At 41.0% G+C, this 17,629-nt stretch overlaps 3 protein-coding genes across 4 annotated transcripts in view; 1 reads left to right on the forward strand and 2 right to left on the reverse strand.

Moving 5' to 3' along the window:
- LOC146523714 (protein NLRC3-like) overlaps positions 1-5,354 on the reverse strand; it is a 48,380-nt gene extending 43,026 nt beyond the window's left edge. Inside the window, exons 1-4 of the mRNA XM_085153953.1 lie at positions 5,273-5,354; positions 4,169-4,261; positions 3,907-4,056; positions 3,687-3,800 (exon numbers count right to left, since the gene is read on the reverse strand). Of these exons, the coding sequence (XP_085010079.1) occupies positions 3,687-3,800; positions 3,907-4,056; positions 4,169-4,261; positions 5,273-5,280 (365 nt within the window). The 5' untranslated portion in view covers positions 5,281-5,354. The remainder of the gene's footprint in view (positions 1-3,686; positions 3,801-3,906; positions 4,057-4,168; positions 4,262-5,272) is intronic.
- Positions 5,355-7,325: 1,971 nt separating this feature from the next.
- LOC146523717 (uncharacterized) lies at positions 7,326-9,140 on the reverse strand. Its single transcript, XM_085154010.1, has 4 exons — positions 9,011-9,140; positions 8,621-8,872; positions 7,955-8,044; positions 7,326-7,784 (listed from the first exon to the last, which is right to left on the reverse strand). The coding sequence occupies exons 1-4, from the start codon at positions 9,138-9,140 to the stop codon at positions 7,525-7,527; spliced, it is 732 nt and encodes a 243-aa protein (XP_085010136.1). The 3' UTR covers positions 7,326-7,524.
- A 925-nt stretch (positions 9,141-10,065) lies between these two features.
- Positions 10,066-12,472, forward strand: LOC146523718 (uncharacterized). Of its 2 annotated transcripts, XR_014873093.1 has the most exons (6): positions 10,066-10,172; positions 10,400-10,517; positions 10,613-10,681; positions 10,845-11,148; positions 11,273-11,374; positions 11,613-12,472. XR_014873093.1 is itself a non-coding variant. In XM_085154023.1 (5 exons), exons 1-5 carry the CDS (start codon positions 10,071-10,073, stop codon positions 11,310-11,312), a joined length of 633 nt encoding a protein of 210 aa, XP_085010149.1. In that variant the 5' UTR covers positions 10,066-10,070; the 3' UTR covers positions 11,313-12,472. The 2 variants fall into 2 exon arrangements, 1 of the variants encoding a protein (XP_085010149.1); XM_085154023.1 differs by having other exon boundaries at positions 11,273-12,472.
- The last annotated feature ends 5,157 nt before the right edge of the window (positions 12,473-17,629 follow it).

Below are 17,629 nucleotides of genomic sequence, written 5' to 3' on the forward strand. Positions count from 1 at the left end.
CTTTGTACACAGCTGCTCTGACTGGCTGTCTGCAGTCCAGCTCTGCTTCTGGATCTTTCTCCACACTGTGCAGAAGCTCTGATGGTGACACAGAAAAGTCAAAGTGGAGATACTTCTGTCCACCTTTGATTAGACTCATAAAAAGGAAAAAAAGTTTTAACACAGTCATGTTTCCAGTTCACTGACTTACATTTATTCCATGGACACTCACTCTAACCTGAACCACAGCTACAACCCAACATTGTTGAGGCCTCATCTCCTCCTTTCCTGACTGTAGAGGTTAAATATGCAACAACCAACAAATAAAAGAATTTGGTTCATTTCAAAGGAATTCACACGGTGACCAAGTAAAGTAACCGTAGTAAAGGAGGCAACATCCCGTTGATGGTGGGATTATTTGAAAGATTTGTTTTAGTCATGTCACCAAATGCAGCTGAACCACCCGTGGATCCATGTTTGACCATTCTACCACTCTGAGCTCTGCTTTTTAATCATTTTATTATTATCATCATTCATTTATTCATTCTTTGGAGGGGGGCTATTTCCTAATGCCGCCCTAATAAGGTGATGTTCAAGGGGAAATATAACAGAAACTCTTTCAGTGTTATTCATTAATAAATTAACAGATAAACTGTGAAGAAGAAAAAAAAACTGAGATTTAAAGGAAAGAGTGAGAAACTTGATCATCCATCCTCATAATACATGTTTATCAGTATCTGCTGTGACCATACTGCAGTAATAACTACAAGTCTACATTTCTGTGACTGTTGATCAATCACAGCAGGAATCTGAGCTCATCTCTGCACACAGAGCAGCTTCAGCTCTGGGATAAACTGCTCGCTTCACGTCCTTCTCAGCTCACAGACACTCATCCTGATATTTTCCTTTAACATTTGATGGTATAATTCATCTGAGTTTACACTTTATCTGCATAAATACAGAAAAACACACCCAAACACCATAAACCATCAATTTCACCATGTAGAATATATTGTTGTTTCCTTGCTTTTAATTCAGAGAAAAACTCTGATTTTGATTTTCTCTGTTCTCTTTGCCACAGCCCATCCCAGCAGCAGCTGAAGCAGCTGACTGTCACAACACTGAATAACTCTTTAGGAGGAATTTCAGAGGTCAGTAAAGCTCCAGTTTCAACATCAGTTAATTAATCATAGTTCATCATAAATGTGAACCTGGCTGGCACACATGTTAATGTTAGCCATTTAAATATTAGCAGTTTCACACAGAGGTCCACAGCGCTGTGTAAACTTGTAATTTCAACTGCCAAAGCAAATTAAATATTTTTAAATGTGAAAAAGCAAACCCAAACCCAGATAACTAGAAGGGTTGCATCAGGAAGCATCAAACACATGGATCCATCTACTGCTGCAACCCCTGTGGAAATAAGGGAGCCTCCCAAAGGACCTTTAGCCCATAGCCACATTAGCAGTCTGCTAAGCTAGAATTAAGGTAGCTGTTAGCTGCTATGGCTAATAAAACAGCGAGGCAACAAACGTTATGGTTGTCCTGTTAGTCTGTAACATTATCATAGATGGAGTTAATTCAACAGGAAAACAGTTCTTTATGTTTCTCTCACAGAACCTGATTGAAAAGTATCAATGACACAGAAACAGGATCAGCCTACATCACCAACTGAATTTGATCAGTTATGGAACGATTTACCTTGACAGGCTCCTTCACTCGCTGCTTTTAAACCTCCTTTAAAACACACTTTTATTCCCTGACCTTTGACGCACGCACACGTATACACACATCCTCCAACCACACACACCCATATTTTGCTTCATTGCGGTTTATTTCACACCTCAAACATTTAGTAAACAATTAAGCAAATACAAGTAATCTGCAATAAATTACAGGTAGTAATAAAATAAACTACTAACTCTTTTATGCTGCGTCCACACCTACATGGGTGTTTATGAAAACGCAGCTGTTTCTGCGCATTTGGGCCTTTCGTCCACATGTAAACGGCAATTATTTTACGTGTAGTTTTTCCTGTGAAATAATATTCAACATTGCTATCAATACATTTTTCAAAAAATGCCTCTCTGTGCAAAATGGGTTTAAAAACATAAACAGCTGTGCGATACTGTTTGTCCATGATTTAGACAGGGGGAACAAATCGTGGCAGGATCAGCCTGATATTATTTGTATCCCGCTGTAACTTTACTGTATAAAGAGCTAACGTCTCCAAAATGTCAGGAGTAGTTAGTCATTACAACAAGTGTTTGTGAAATAAAAATCAAGAATGTGGGATACTGTTTGTCCGTGATTTGGAGAGCCCAACCCCTGCTCCCGACGAAGGGAAAACTAATTCTGCAGGGAGACCTACCTCGGCACTTGTGCAGGTGAAGCCAAAGGGAAGATGTGCTTCACCATATTTTCTAGTCTTTGGCTTGGAATGAAGTCGGTTTGGATGCTTCATCTCCTGCTTTGCGTTTGTGTGGGAGCCCCGTCAATAACCTGTCAATTATGCTAGCAGCATCCAAGCATTTTTTCTTTTTTCTTTTCCTTTTCATACCCCCCCCCCCCGCCCCGCAATGGCTCTGCGCTCCCCCCAGAGGGTGGGCCCCAAACTTTGGAAAGCTCTGTACTAGCTAACCTTAAAAATGAAGTTGGATATAGAAATATAGCCCAACAGTCATGTTTTTACAGTCCCTTGGTCTCAGCCTCAGATACTCAACAAATCAAAACATCTGATAAAAAAAAACATTTTTTTCCTTCGTTTCTGTCAAATAATTCTGTATGAAATGTTTCTAGCTGTTAGTGTCAAGGTTGCTAGGCAACCTGAGCAGTGCGATGGAAGTTAGATCATTTTGCAAGTCTCAGACTTCCGCCCTTCTCGCTCTTCGGAGTACTCCGAAGTGTGCAGCCCCTGAATTGGGACACAGCTATCACCAATTTGACTGAGCCTCTCTTGGGCCTTCACCATCAAAGGCTCAGAAACAAACTGTGACAGGAAGAGATCTGACAGACCCAAAGACACAACTGAATCAGAGAACAAGTTTCTGAGACTTAACAGCTTGCGTGATAGGCGGCTCACAGGACAACAGCTTCAATCGCAGCTTAATAATGATCCTAGTAAGTCTCAGTTTCAGCTGTGAAGAAAAGACTTCGACCTTGTACAGAGTGAGAGGCACCCGGAACCAAACAACTACCACAGCATTCTGCAGCATCATACAAGAGGCTACAGAGGCTGCAGCTGCAGATCTTTTTTTCACCTGGAAATTTACTTTAAATGTTAGATGGAAAATGTATTGCTCAGTTTAACCAAAGTAAGAACAATAATCCATAAACCTTCATAAAGACAAACATCTCCCCAGAACATTGAGCTGCTGAAGTGTCACTGAAGGGAAAAACTATTTGTCCTCCTCCATCCAGCAACACCTGAAATACCTGAGTGGAAGCTCCTCCCTACACTGTGTTTGTCTGTAGGACTCCACCTGCTGGAGCAGCTGGAGTCCTACAGACACTCAGCCTCTTCACTACACAAACACCTCCTACAACATCCACTCTTTCCACTCTGACTGCTGTGTTTGTGGAAACACTTCAACACACACCGCTTCACATACCAACATAGAAATGTGTGAAAAAGAGCTGAGCTGATATTAAACATGAGGATTTATTCATAAATACAGAGTCAGGAACAACATCTAGATACACATTACCTCTCAGCAGCAGAAGAACATCCTTTAAAGTTTATATCAACATCCTTCGACTTGTTGCTCTTTAAGGAAACACAGCTGGGTTCAGGTCCAGGAGATTCTGGCCTCTTATTGATCCTAAAAGAAAAACAATAAATATAACAGCTTCATGAGATAGGAAGGAAAAACTGGAAATATTAAATTAAAGACATGATGAACAAACTCTTAAAAATAATGTACTTACTCTTTGTCACATAACAGACTTTTGTTAAAGTTTTCACCGATACCCTTTGACATGTTGCTCTTTAAGGAAGCACAGCTGGGTTCAGGTCCAGGTTCTGGATTAGTTTTAGGGTTATGTCCAGCTGAGCCTGGTACACCCCACAGCTCTGGGCTTTAAAACAACACACACAGAGGTATGAGTGTGAATAATGATGGAGCAGTGATGTGAGTGCTGAGCTGTGACATGGAGAAGAGTCATGGACAGTTACAGATGGTCATCTCACCTCTGAGCTTTGGTCTGGCTCTCATGTTCCCCACACAGAGTGCTTTTAGAGGGAGGGACTCCCTCCTCTCTGTCCTCACACTGATCCATGCTGCTCAATTCACATCAGCTCACACACACTTTCTACCTTCACCTGCAGAGGAAACACAAATCATTCATGTGCACATCATAAAAACAAATGCAGAGTTTCTGTCTGATGGTTTGAACATGAAACAGGAATTATTGAGCAAAAACGGCCAGTTTACTAACTCTGCAGAATTTATGAACTAACATCAGCGCATTCACCTACAATACACGAATGAATATCACCAGTTAAACTGAAAATAACCTGCATACAAATACAACAGCAGACTATAGCGAACGAGCAGAGAAATGCATTTTATAGATGAAATGTTGGCAGCGACTTCCGAAAAGCAACTCTTAGGACACCCCTGTCTCACTGTCAGCAGTTAATGAACATCCACCTATGGGCTCAAATTGTGGTCATAAATATTTTGTGCTTGTAAATCAGGATTTGTATGTGTAAAAAGAATTTGTGCCCTGGCTGCTGAGCTCTGTCGGGTTTTGCAGCAGCTCTACTTTGTCCTCTACAAGAGTTTGTTGTTTTTTTGTTGGTTCTTCAAATGTTCAATAAAAACATGTATGCTCATTCATAACGAAGAAAGCTTTGTAACTATCCCCACTAGTGAAGACTGTCATTTCCACAACACAGCAATGACATTGGCCAATCAGATGAAAGGAAGAAAAATAGGGTCGTACTTGAAACTTGAAACTTGAGTGCAGAGTTTCACACGTATTTCTTGGCTAAGTCCACACACAAATTCGTTTTACACCTACAAATCCTGATTTACAAGTACAAAATATTTATGACCACAATTTGAGCCCATACATCCACAGACTGATGGAGGCAGGAGAAGCTGCCTACAGTCACCAGTCAGTGGATCCACAGTAACATCGACTCTGAGTTCAGCTGCTGATCATCAACTAACTGTTTCTGTCTCATTCCCAGACTCTGATCTCACATAAAACGAAGCAGATTTATGCTGAAACTAAGCTGCACACAGCTGATGTTAGCCAGGAAAACAGTACAGACTGCTAACGTTACCTTAACATGGAGACGATCAACTGCGCCACAACATTCACGAAAGCGAAAGTAAAAGCGACGAAAGGAAACGATCAGAGAGGCGTTTGAGGGACGTTCAGAGTCAGGAACCTCAGAAACGGATCAGGCTGGAGTTTAATTCTGTTTTCATCTTTAGAAACATCTGGAAATAGTTATAAAAATGCTGCGTAATAAAGAAAAATAGTGTAGATTAGTTTGAGTTGTGTTTAGCTGAGCTGTGTCTTTAATCAAATCTAAACTGAAGAGTTCATTTTGTGGAGGAGCAGCAAGACTTTCAGTGTTACGGTGTGTTCACACCGAACGCGATGGACGCGAACAAAAACGCCCCAAACGCCCCTAATTTGACGCGTGCACATTCGCGCCTCAACGCGTGTCCAAGAAAAATCCATCGCGCGTCAAAATATGATATTTTGACGCGCGTGAACCGGAAATGTGGGAGGGATGTGGGAGGAAGTTGTGCCAGACCGGTATCTTTGCAAGATGGCAGCTGTCGAGTTAGCGCTTGAAGAGAGAGTCTCCCTTCTCTATGTACTGTGGAGAGCAGAGCAGCGGCGTAAAAGACGCCCTCGCCGTACCTGGGTCCATCAGGTCCTCCAGAGGCATGAGCAGTTTGGTGAGTTTCACCATTTGCTCCAGGAGCTGCGCCTGGATGACGGCCGATTTCAGCGATATCAGCGTCTTTCACTCGGCCAGTTTGAGGACCTGCTTCCCCGGGTCGGTCCCAGAATCGCCCGCCTAGACACCAACTACAGGCGCTCAATCCCACCTGCAGAGCGCCTGTCCATCTGCCTGAGGTTAGTAAAAGTATTTAATACGGTAGTCCTTTATTGATACCTGTGCTAATACATGCTAAACCATCCATTTATACACTGCTAACATGGATGTGCTATGCTAACAGTGAATGTGGTACGGAGACGACTGTTTATAATATTTCTAGTGATACTCAGAAGGTCTCATCAAGTCCCGATTTAATTCGATTTATGCTGTTATCAGTGTTTGAATGATAGCATGGCTGTGGTGTCATATCAATGTATGCGCTCGGTGTTTGCTGATATCAAACTGTAGCATTAGGACCACTGAGTTAACCTTTGTAGTGATACTCACTCCTTTTTATTTAGACCTGGTTTAATTCTGGGATAGTTGAATATTTGTATATAATCCCCGCAGACTGTTTTAGATTATATCTAATATATATCATGTAATTATCCTTATAATTACAAAAGATTTTATGTAAGATTTATGTTTTGCAATTTGTAATTTTGGAATTTCAATAATGTATTTTTTAACTGCAGTACACATAATACTCATTTTAAACAATTTTGTCCAGGTTCCTTGCCAGCAAACAACTCCTCCAGAGAGGCTGTCCTGGTGAGGGAGAAATTCATGGGTCACTTCTCGGTGGAGGGAGCTGTGTCTTGGCGTAGCCTGTTTGAAGTCCGAGTGACTTCCCCACAACGGCTCTTTTAAGAGCCACCCACAAACCTCTAAAGAGTGTTCCTGTCTTTTTAAATTTTTCTTAATAAATGGAGCTCTACTCCAAAATAAACTAACCTCTTTTTACTCTCTTAAATAACTTGTCTTCACTATGTTCCTATATACAGTGTGGTGGAAAAGTTTGGGCAACCTTATTAAAAGTCATTATTTTCCTGTATGAATCGCTGTTACAATGAAAAATGTCACTTACATATATCATATAGGAGACACACACATTGATATACACTAAATATTTATTTCATTTCTCTTTTTTTGTGTCACAAATTTATGCACCTGCTTGATTTAAAGTTATTCCACACTTTCTGTAAACTGCATTTCACTTCTCAAATATCACTGTGTGTGTCTCCTATATGATATATTTAACTGACAATTTTTATTGTGACAACCAATAATTTGTACAGGAAAATAATTACTTTTCACAATGTTGCCCAAACTTTTGCATCCCACTGTATTATTATGTTTTGTCATTAGTATAATATGAAATAAATTCTACTTGTGTCAAGTCGGGTGCCAATATTTGCTGTGTAGTAGAACAGAGACATTTGTCATTATAAATGTTTATTTGAAAAAATATATAAATTCATTAACAAAAACATTTATCATAAATATATGAAATTTAACTATTTACAGAGAGACAGGAATAAAAAGGACCCAGCTTGGAGTGGAAGAGCCTCAGGGAGAAGGAGGAGAAAAATAAGAACATTGTTTCTGCCCTGGAGAGCTGCTGCCTCATCAGAAAACTACTGATCATTAGGGTCCAATGTTTCCAAATTTAACACAGCTGTGCTGTTTTCAAAAACTAATTTATAAATTTGAAATTTCACGAATTCTCGTGTCTGAGGCGGCATGCTCTCCAGAACAGGAACAAGGCCGAGGAGGAAATGTTCTGTTGGAGACGGGCGTGGCCTCTTTAGGGACTCCAGGATGGCCAGCTCCACCGCTGATGGACCGTCCTGGGACCCGTCCCTCGCCCGCCTTCGAGCTTTCCTCCTCTGTGGGCCTGTAAAACACAGCACAAAACAACACAAAGTAATGAGAAGGCTGCTACTAGATTTTCATTTTCAAAATTGAAAAAAACAGGATATAAACAGATTGGTTGTAGATATTTAGTAAAGGTGATCACAAGGGAATTCAAGCGAGTAAAAAGCTGTCAGTGCTTGATGTTCATACCTGTGGGTGCAGCAGCAGGAGCTGAGGGACCAGGGACTGGAGAGCCAGGAGAAGAGACAGTTGAGGACTCTGCTGCATGATAACTTGACTCTATCAAGACAATATTAGATGTTAACAGGTTGAAGACAATAGTCATAGAGAATATTATATTATTATATACTTATATACTTATTATTATATACAGTGGTCTCTCATTTATTGCAGCACATGAACAGTAGTCACAGTTCTCACAAGTTGATTCTCAAAGTGAAAACCTTTGTCGATTTTAAAACGTAAAAGTATTATGCCGCGCTTTTTCTCCGTCTGCGCCGCCACTTTTGTGCGCCTTTTTTGCTCCCGGTGCAGGTGTCTATTTCCGAATGAGGGTCATAGTTATGAGTGTTTTTGTGCTGTTTTTTTCTATTGGACGTGATGGTTATCAAAACCAAACATGATAAGTTTGGCAAGCGCAGTAGACACGACACGGAGGAGATTTGTCATTTGGGCTGCAGAATGCAATGCGCATAGTTGAAAGCTGTACGGTGCAATAAAAAAAATCAGCGAAAAGGCGAGGCAGTGACGGATGAACAGCGGGACTACTGTATACTGTTTATTAATAAACAAAATATGTTCCTGTATGACAACACGCATAAATTAACTGCCTACATTAACTCAATGTAAACATACCTTCTGACTGACACTCCCCTGCTGCCTCTTCGGGCTGTCCCTGGTCCTCGGGGGAGAAGTTCTCCACGGTCCGCACCATATTGCCGCTTGTCTCCCGCGGGGTGAGGAAGGGGTCCAGAAACCCCATGACCGCGAAGAACTTCCATCTTCTCCCCGATCCTGCTGCAGACCCACTCCTCTTCTCCTTCTCTGCCTTCTTCTCCTTATTATATGTGTCCCTGAGGCTCTTCCACTTTCTCCTGCAGATGTCCTCTGAATAAACGCATTATCTTGTTAGCGGAAAGGTATTTGTACATCAGTGGGAAAATAGCGGGACAGTAGGCGGGCTTGCTAGCTTTTGCGCGGGTTCATCGGGTCAGTCTGAAAATTAAAAAGAAGGAATGAACTTACCAGGTTGCCCGATCTCCTCACTTATGTGTCTCCAAGCTAGGTCCTTTTTATTCCTGTCTCGGTAAAAGTAGTAGCTAGCATCGTATAGCTCCGGGTGATTAGCCACGGCACTGATTAGCTTTTCCTCCATACTGAATGAAGAATGAAGGGCTTTGGCTGGATCTGCCCCTTTGACCTAGGTCAGAGCCACGTCACCAGGCCCCTGATTGGTTGTCGCGGCGCGATTTGACGCTGGAGTTCAGATTTTTCCAACTCGAGCGGTAGACGCGAAACGCGCGTATGCACAAAATGCAACACAAAAACTCACGCGCGTGGTTTTATTCGCGAGTCAAACGCGCCAGACGCGCTACACTGACGCGCGTTTCACGAGTTTTGGCGTTTTCGCGACGCAAATCTGCTTCCGAATTTTCGCGGGACCCGCAATCGCGCGTCATCGCGCTTTTCCATTGACTTTACATGTAAACCTGACGCTCTATTCGCGTCCATCGCGTTCGGTGTGAACACACCGTAAGACACATTTATAGTTTTATTCACCATTCCTGTTAGTTTTGGATGCGCTCGGCTCCAACCAATCAGACGCAACATGTGTAAGCAAAGGATGATGGGAGAACGGAGAGGCCCGTTTATAAGAATAAGAAAAAGGAGGCGGAATCGATTAATTCTAATGCAGGTATGTAAAAAATGTAAGATTACTTTGTTTAAAGTAATACCTTGATGTGTGTTTCAAAGTTTGTTTTTGATAAAAGCTTCAAACAAACAGAGGTGACTGATCTCGGAAACGGTTTAATGCATTTAAAAATGGCTACAGCTACCGTCAGCATGCTTGCTAGGTTACGTTTACACGTGGCTACTGCAGAATTAGCCATTTAATCCAACGTTGATGGATTAAATCTATTACAAACATTGAAGGACTTGTGTGTTGCAAAATGGCCTTACATGGTGCGTAAAGCAGTTTTTGCGCTAAGAGTTCTGCTAGCTCTTTACAAACTGATGATGCTAACGTTAATTGCTAACGTTAACCAGAGCGCCAAGACTGAAAATCATTTGAATTGCGTTAGTTATGTGTTTGTCACTGAGTTCTGCGAAAATGATGAGTGATTCAGAGGATCTCGAGCTGGAGGAAGAGCTTCAAGCTGCTGACAAACTCCTTCAAGATATGCAGGTAACATTTCTTTTAATGTGATGTAGTGGAAACAATTGTTAAAGAGGGAACACACTTGTCTAATTTATTTTACGTAGTAAATGTTATATTATTTGATATATATATATTATAAATTTTATATATAAGTTTATGTGAAATTAAGTTGGTTAACTTAAGATATTTAATAATCTTTGCTTTAATCGTGAATGTATTTTAGGTGTTGCATTTTTTCCTCGTTAATTGTGTAGAATGATGCACAGAGTGAACCTCAGCCAAGACCAGTGCGCTGGAAAAAACGTGACAGACAGGGAGATTTTATTCCTCAAAGACCATCATCCAGTCGAAGTACTAGTTGCATGCCACGTGGTCAGTATTCTCACAACCATTGATTTTATCTCGCAACTTGTTTTCACCAAAGAATTTCAGTAAGTAAATATTCTTCAATCTCTTTTCCCCCCCAGTGTCCGCAGATCAGCATCAATGTCCACGTGAAGAACCTAGTTATGTTGCCAGTGTCAACCCAACAAAAGGTACTTTACCTTCTTTTATATATTGTGATTCCTTTTTTAAAGTTTACTTTTATATTTGTTGTTATAGTTGAGTTAGGCAGGGCTTTTGTGCAGTCCTAAAAAACATACTGCCTTGAGTGTTTTTCACTTTGTGGCAGAGTTTCTTTATTTTATTTTCTGTTAGTGTGTGGAACTGAGGTGCTTCGTCAGGAGCTCCTTCAGCTGTTGGAGCGTGGAGAAGAGGACGCAGCCATGACTTGTGAGACGTTGTCTGAGTCAGCTGCTACTCACTGGGAGATCAGAAACATGGTGTCCTCGCAAAAGTGGAAAGAGGCCAGGCCTTGTCTTATAGACAATATGTTAGCTACTCTGGATCCACAGTCACACCGTGTGTGTCAGTGTGGCAAACAAGTAGTTGTGAGGTGTCTGCAGAGAGGCAGTAACAGGAGGGTTTTTGCAGCCTTCATCAGAGTTTCACAAGCCAATAGGTACGGTTTTTAAGTCCTATGCATTTCTTGCTATGCACTGTGAGTGTGTGCTGTTATTGTATATTTATTGTGTATCATTTAATTTCCAATTCTTTTTATATATATTGTGTGTTTTTACTGTTAGTTCAGCTGTTGCCTGTGCAAAGGCCAGACCATGTGTGTGACTGCCCAGCAGGTAACGTTGAGGTTTCACCCGGTGCAATTGTGGCTCTTGTAACCATAAATGGTAAGTTGCTCTTTTGTCACACAGTACATACACAATAGATGTGTTTGCAGGTTTTATTGCAAATTGTACATTGCTACATTGTTTTGAATTACCCTCGGCCCGCAGTATATGTGGGCACCTGTCAAAGGTCATTTGGATTTACCAGACCGCTTTGAAAACAACATGAAATCTTCACAACATGAAAAAAATGAATGTCTTTGTTGAGCCATGACTGGATTTCTCCTTATCCTTCCTAAAGGCCGTTATAACCTTGCACTGCCAGTGGTGAGCTGCACCAGCTGTGACCTAATGTGGTCCCCCTCAGTTAAGGACTTCCAGGGTGGTGGATATTGGCCTGGCACCTTAAATTTCTGCACCCTGTTTTCAATGGATGTCTTTCAGTCTTTCTATGACATTAAGAAGGCTGCACCAGGGATGTCACTTAAGGCATTTGTCAAAGTGCTGGATGAAAGAACAGCCCATTTTGGAAGGGTGAGTTTCTAAATTTGTCAAGTTTAAAGAACTTAGAATTAAGATCTTTCTGACAGTGTCAACAAACAATGAAAAATAAGCCTTGTAAAAGCACAATTGATGGCAGAGTTGTTGCGTTTGATCAAATTGGATTGGACCTGGGTTGAAGTGATGTTGTACTAGTTGGTTTTATAAACCTGAACACCAACATACTTGTTATCTCATGATAATGCAGCACATGAAGGCTCCAGATGTCTTATAATGAATATCATCAAGTCAGTGATTACAGAGTCCACTGTAGTTTGGTGACTGTTACTCATCCTGTGTTCTGATTAATATTCCTCTCACTTAGAAACGGATCAAACTGATGGCAGCCTTGGAGCGTTGCAGGCACGAATAGAGGAGCTTGTCGTCATCATCAGAGTGCGAACACAAAGTCTTTACAGACAAAATGGTGTCACAGTTTCTTTGAAATGGACCGTTTGATGCTCAGTTTGTACAGCTTGTACAGCTACTTTGTAAACAGAATAAAATCAGATCCAGGTTTGTTTAAGCTGGATGTGATTTGTTCTAGCAAACAAATTGATGAGTGTAGATTAAAATGTAAATATATGCATTATGTGAAGGTGTGAATTTTTTATGATTATTTACAGGCAACAAGAGGCGACACAGAATTCACAAGGTCATCTTAGATGAGAAGAAACGCTTGGCGGCTGCTGTTGACGACTACAACAAGCTCGCTGAACCAACAAAGCAAATCGTATCCAGTGATGCCCTCATCCAGACCGACGTTTGGCCCTGGCAGAGCACAAGTGAACGTAAGCTCTTGATTTCTAAATATCCTTTTTAAACAAACTCCCAGTATCTGAGCAGCAGTTGAATGTTTTGTTCTTGAATCATAATATGCTACTATGTTTTCCCATCTGATGTTGTTAAACTGTAGCTGCTGCTGACCTCCGGACAAAGAGAAAGGTCTTTGAGAAGGTGATGGCTGTGAGGCGCCTGAGAGAGGAGGAGATGATCCTTTGCAGGGACATGCAGCATCACTGGACAGTGTTGCGAATGCGATCTGTGGTGTTGGGGACAATCTCCTCAGACTGTAAGCACATCTTTTATTTATTTATACATTTGGTGATGAATTGATTGAAAATAAGAGCAGATGCTCTTATTTTCTAAGAGCAGATGCTCTTATTTTCTAGGGTCTTACCCTAGAAAAGGGTCTTACTGGATCTCTTACCTATATTTGGGTTGCTAGCTAACACTGCCTTCTCCCTTAAAAAAAAAGGTTTCATTACATGATCCTAATTCCTTGTGTTTATGAGGTAAGTGGTTTTTTTTGTTTGTTTGTTTGTTTTACTTATATTTAATAGTTTTGTTGTTTTTACAGCCTCCCTTGTTGACATGTCGGAGGATGCACAGAAAGGACTCCATAGCCTGGTTTAAAAACAACAAAGTGAACTGAAAGCTGAAATGCTCAAAGTAAAGTGGTAAATGGTAAATGGACTGGTTCTTATATAGCGCTTTCTACTCTTTCTGAGCACTCAAAGCGCTGTACACAACTTGTACATTCACCCATTCGCACAAGCACATTTTTCTAAGTGCTTTCTAAGTAACATTCACACACATTCATACTCCGATGGATGCATCGGAGAGCAATTTGGGGTTAGTATCTTGCCCAAGGATATTTGGCATGCAGACTGGGGAAGCCAGGGATCGAACCACCAACCCTCCGATTAGTAGATGACCTGCTCTACCACCTGAGCTACAGCCACCCCAGGACGTGTACAAGAGAATCCTCAGCCACCAACCACTCCTGGAAATGGACTCGGAGGAGGAGGACATTCCAGACGATGCCGCTAAGAGTGATTTGAGCACTTCTGATGAAGACTGATTGTGTCATCATTGATGTTATGTTTGGTAAAATAAAAAGTTAATCACATCTGTTTAATGTGATTTTTTATAATGTCTGTTTTAGAAATTGCTTATCAACAGACATTTTACATGTTGAGAAGAAAAATGTAATTCCCTTGGTGCAGTTGTTTACCCTGAATCATTCTTTCCCATCTAATTTAATGACTAGTGTACATGTTCAGATACAATAACATAATTTAATTCATGGGCTGCTCAAATTATCACAAAATTTAAAAGCACCAGGCAGCACACTCACAAGGAAATTTTTGTTCAGTGTTTTGTTGAAGAAATCAACAAGTACAACTGAGAAGTTTGCTGTAGTGGTGTGTTTGTTAAGAAGCATGCCAGCACACTGGTGAACTGACAGTCCCAGAATGCACCCGAGCCAGTGACTCGCCCCAGAACAAATGAAATTAATTATCTAGAAAGACAACCGTGATCAAAGACTAAGTAAAAGAGTAGGAAACAAAAGATAAGGAAAGGTACTGTGGGGTAGGAAAGAAAGGCCAGAGCTGTGCAAAATGACCTCCAGCAGGCCACAAATATGCACGTCTGTTCAAACGGTCAGATACTGACTCCATGAGGGTGGTATGAGGGCTCGACGTCCACAGGTGGGGTTGTGCTTACAGCCCAACACCGTGCAGGTTGTTTGGCATTTGCCAGAGAACACCAAGATTGGCAACTCTGCCACTGGCGCCCTGTGCTCTTCACAGATGAAAGCAAGTTCACACTAAGTACTTGTGACAGAGTCTGGAGACATATTGGAGAACCTTCTGCTGCCTGAAACATCCTCCAGCATAATGGTTGGGCAGTGGGTCACTAATGGTGTGGGGTGGCATTTCTTTGGGGGACCGCACAGCCCTCCATGTGCTCGGCAGAGGTAGCCTGACTGCCATTAGGTGCTGAAATTAGATCCTCAGACCCCTTGTGAGACTATATTCTGTTGCGGGTGGCCCCGGGTTCCTCCTAATGCAAGACAACGCTAGACCTCATGTGGCTGGAGTGTGTCAGCAGTTCCTGCAAGACGAAGGCATTGATGCTGTGGACTGGCTCGCCCGTTCCCCAGACCTGAATCCATTTGAGGACATCATGTCTCACTCCATCCACCAACTGCACCACAGACTGTCCAGGAGTTGGCAGATGCTTTAGTCCTGGAGTCTGGGAGGAGATCCATCAGGACACCATCTGCCACTTCATCAGGAGCATTCCCAGGTGTTGTAGTGAGGTCATACAGGCATGTGGAGGCCACACAGACTACAGAGCTTCATTTTGACGTGTTTTAAGGACATTACATCAAACACGATTAATGATTCTGTATTGCACTGATCAAGGAACCAACCCAATAGGAGCTAAAGGCATCCTCTTCACATTACTTAACATAGTAAGTTTATACTATGTTTAATGTGCATTTTCTTCATCAGTTTAGAACATAACATGTTAGCGCTCCCTGGTTCTTTTTGGAGACAGATCCTGAGACAGCAGGCAGCTTTGGAGAACTCATGCCAGCTGTGGTAATTAAGGAATACTTTGATTTAATATTGATTTCATGACAACTATCCTCAGGCACATATTCCTGGATATATACAATGACACGAGTAAACTCCCATTTTAGAATCATTGCCTTCTTTGATCTGACTTACTGCCTCAGACTTTGGACATGTGTCCCCAAAACTACAGAAAATCCATGACACTGGGTAAGAGGACTTGATCATGTTATAAGTGAGAGAGTTTGGTGTAACAGTGGTTGAACATGCCAAATCAATGCACAACATACTGCCATTCCCCAGCTGTAACCTGCATATGCATCAAACCAAAACCCAGTACCATAGCCACATGATAGACATACAGATGAGGTTAAAGGGCTGTGTCATGTTGCCAGATAGCTTCATCCCAAAGAAGATCAACATTCTTCAAAAACAAAAGTTTGTGAATATTTGCTGTATTGCCAGGCCTAAACCAACCTGTTAAACTTATCAAATTATTGTCATAGATATGAACCTATTGATTGAAACAGAATAATCCATTCAAGCCTCCATCATCATCCAAGATCACTGTTAGTATTCAGATTATTTTATCTCTATTTTCCTCTAGAATGTTTTGAAAATCAGTATTTGATCAACAGACTTTTTAAAAGTGTATTTTGATCCTATTGTTTACGCGTGTAATTGCATTTTTATTGACATTTTGACAGGAAAACCCTTAATCAAATTGTATCTTTGGTATCTAATAATAATATTAACAATAAAAATAATGTTACATATGCAATATGCACACAACAATGATGTGCAAACAAACAAGAAAAATAGAAAAAAATGACAATTTAAAAAAAATAATACCCTCTATATAAAAACCACATATGACCACGACTCCAAATGTACAATTGTCACTGCATCTAAACATGACAGATGACATATTACAAAAAAGTAGAAACATATAATATACAACATGTTGTGAAGCTGGTACTGGTGCAGTTAACTTTGCTTTAGGCTCCCATACACAGTACTGCTGACCCTAATCACCTCATACAAGATGTTACTTACTTTACGTGCAGTGCAGTATTACTTTAACTTGCAATATGTTATAATAGCCAAGTCACTTCTATATTTATGAGCATGTAGACAATAATGTTGGCTGATATGTAAAACTATGAGATATCGAGTGCTGGGAAGATATTATTGATCGATCAGATTCATGAATGTTTTAGGTACTTAAAGCATCTTTCTTTCAGCTTAACGAGTGAACCGTCAGCTCGTTCAAACACACGTTAAAGTTCGTTTGGCTCGACGCCACCGAACAGAGGCAGCAATATAACATAGCTAACATTAACAGTGCAGTGAATCCTGCTTGTGCCGTGATATTCAGGACTGCAAAGCAGCATCACTGACTTTCAGCTTGCTGTTTTGGGGATATATGACTGACTTTAATTATCCATAAAATCATCACATTCTCTGTAGGATAAAGGTCGACTATTGAACAGCGTATATTTTAAAGTAAAGGCTTTAAAACCAAGTAAACGCTGAAAGTACAAACGTCACTAATGTCACATAACTTTGCCGATGGGACCTAAACCTGGGATTTTCCACCAGTCGCTCTCAGAACTGAAGAAACTTCTTGGATAAAACGTCTTCAAGAAACTTAAAGCAGTTCAGACGCTTTTCTTTCCCAGCTCCTCAGACTGTCCACCCTGTTAGCTTGGTTAAGTAGCCATGAAGACTAGAAGGCCAAGTATGAGTTTCAAACAGTAAACACATTTATTTTTAAACCCTGCAAATAAACAACATTAACATCAAAAGTTTTACATTTCCTAAATTTATCCCACAATCTGAATATAACACCCACTTCCCTACATTTGATCCACTGTGTTAAATATGATTAAGAACAAAATGTAATCATTTGCAAATCCTATAAACCAGTATTTTAAATAAAGTGAGAAAATGAAACATTTAAAGAAAAATATTAGCCCATTTTGAATTTGATGGCAGCATCCTCTCTCCAAAAACTAAAGGCTTTGCGATGTTTAGTGCTGGACCATGTTGGTTAATGTGTAAACTTCTGAAACGTTCAACAGTTTCCATTTTGATTAACCTGACCAACATAGAACATAGAACACATTTGAAGGCGGCCGCCTCGGGTCTCTGCTCCTCCTGCCTCCCCTTTCCCTCATCCACCTGCTGCCTCTGTGGAAGCTCCGCCATAGCCACCACCAAACAACTGACTTATTTTTACACATCGACCAGCATCCGTCCAATCCACCACCTTCCATTCTTTATACCGTTACAAAAAAAAAAAATTACAAAAAATCATCGGCTCATCGGTATGCCCGATGGCCAGTCCAGCTATGGTCGTGCCATCAGTTAACCCTTCACGTGTCAGCTGTGACACGCGTGCCCAGGG

The sequence above is a fragment of the Neolamprologus multifasciatus genome, chromosome 3 (genome assembly GCF_963576455.1).
Source record: "Neolamprologus multifasciatus chromosome 3, fNeoMul1.2, whole genome shotgun sequence".
Taxonomy (NCBI): domain Eukaryota; kingdom Metazoa; phylum Chordata; class Actinopteri; order Cichliformes; family Cichlidae; genus Neolamprologus; species Neolamprologus multifasciatus.

What these genes read in the sequence shown, in the direction of transcription:
- LOC146523717 (XM_085154010.1), bottom strand. Translation starts at nt 9,140, where the DNA reads ATGGAGGAAAAGCTAATCAGTGCCGTGGCTAATCACCCGGAGCTATAC. An exon ending in TGAGGAGATCGGGCAACCTG is followed by an intron (nt 8,873 to 9,010) that starts GTAAGTTCATTC and finishes GCGTTTATTCAG; the next exon opens with AGGACATCTGCAGGAGAAAG. An exon ending in TCCTGCTGCTGCACCCACAG is followed by an intron (nt 7,785 to 7,954) that starts GTATGAACATCA and finishes TGTGTTTTACAG; the next exon opens with GCCCACAGAGGAGGAAAGCT.
- LOC146523718 (XM_085154023.1), top strand. Translation starts at nt 10,071, where the DNA reads ATGTGTTTGTCACTGAGTTCTGCGAAAATGATGAGTGATTCAGAGGAT. An exon ending in CAGTGTCAACCCAACAAAAG is followed by an intron (nt 10,682 to 10,844) that starts GTACTTTACCTT and finishes ATTTTCTGTTAG; the next exon opens with TGTGTGGAACTGAGGTGCTT. An exon ending in AGAGTTTCACAAGCCAATAG is followed by an intron (nt 11,149 to 11,272) that starts GTACGGTTTTTA and finishes TTTTACTGTTAG; the next exon opens with TTCAGCTGTTGCCTGTGCAA.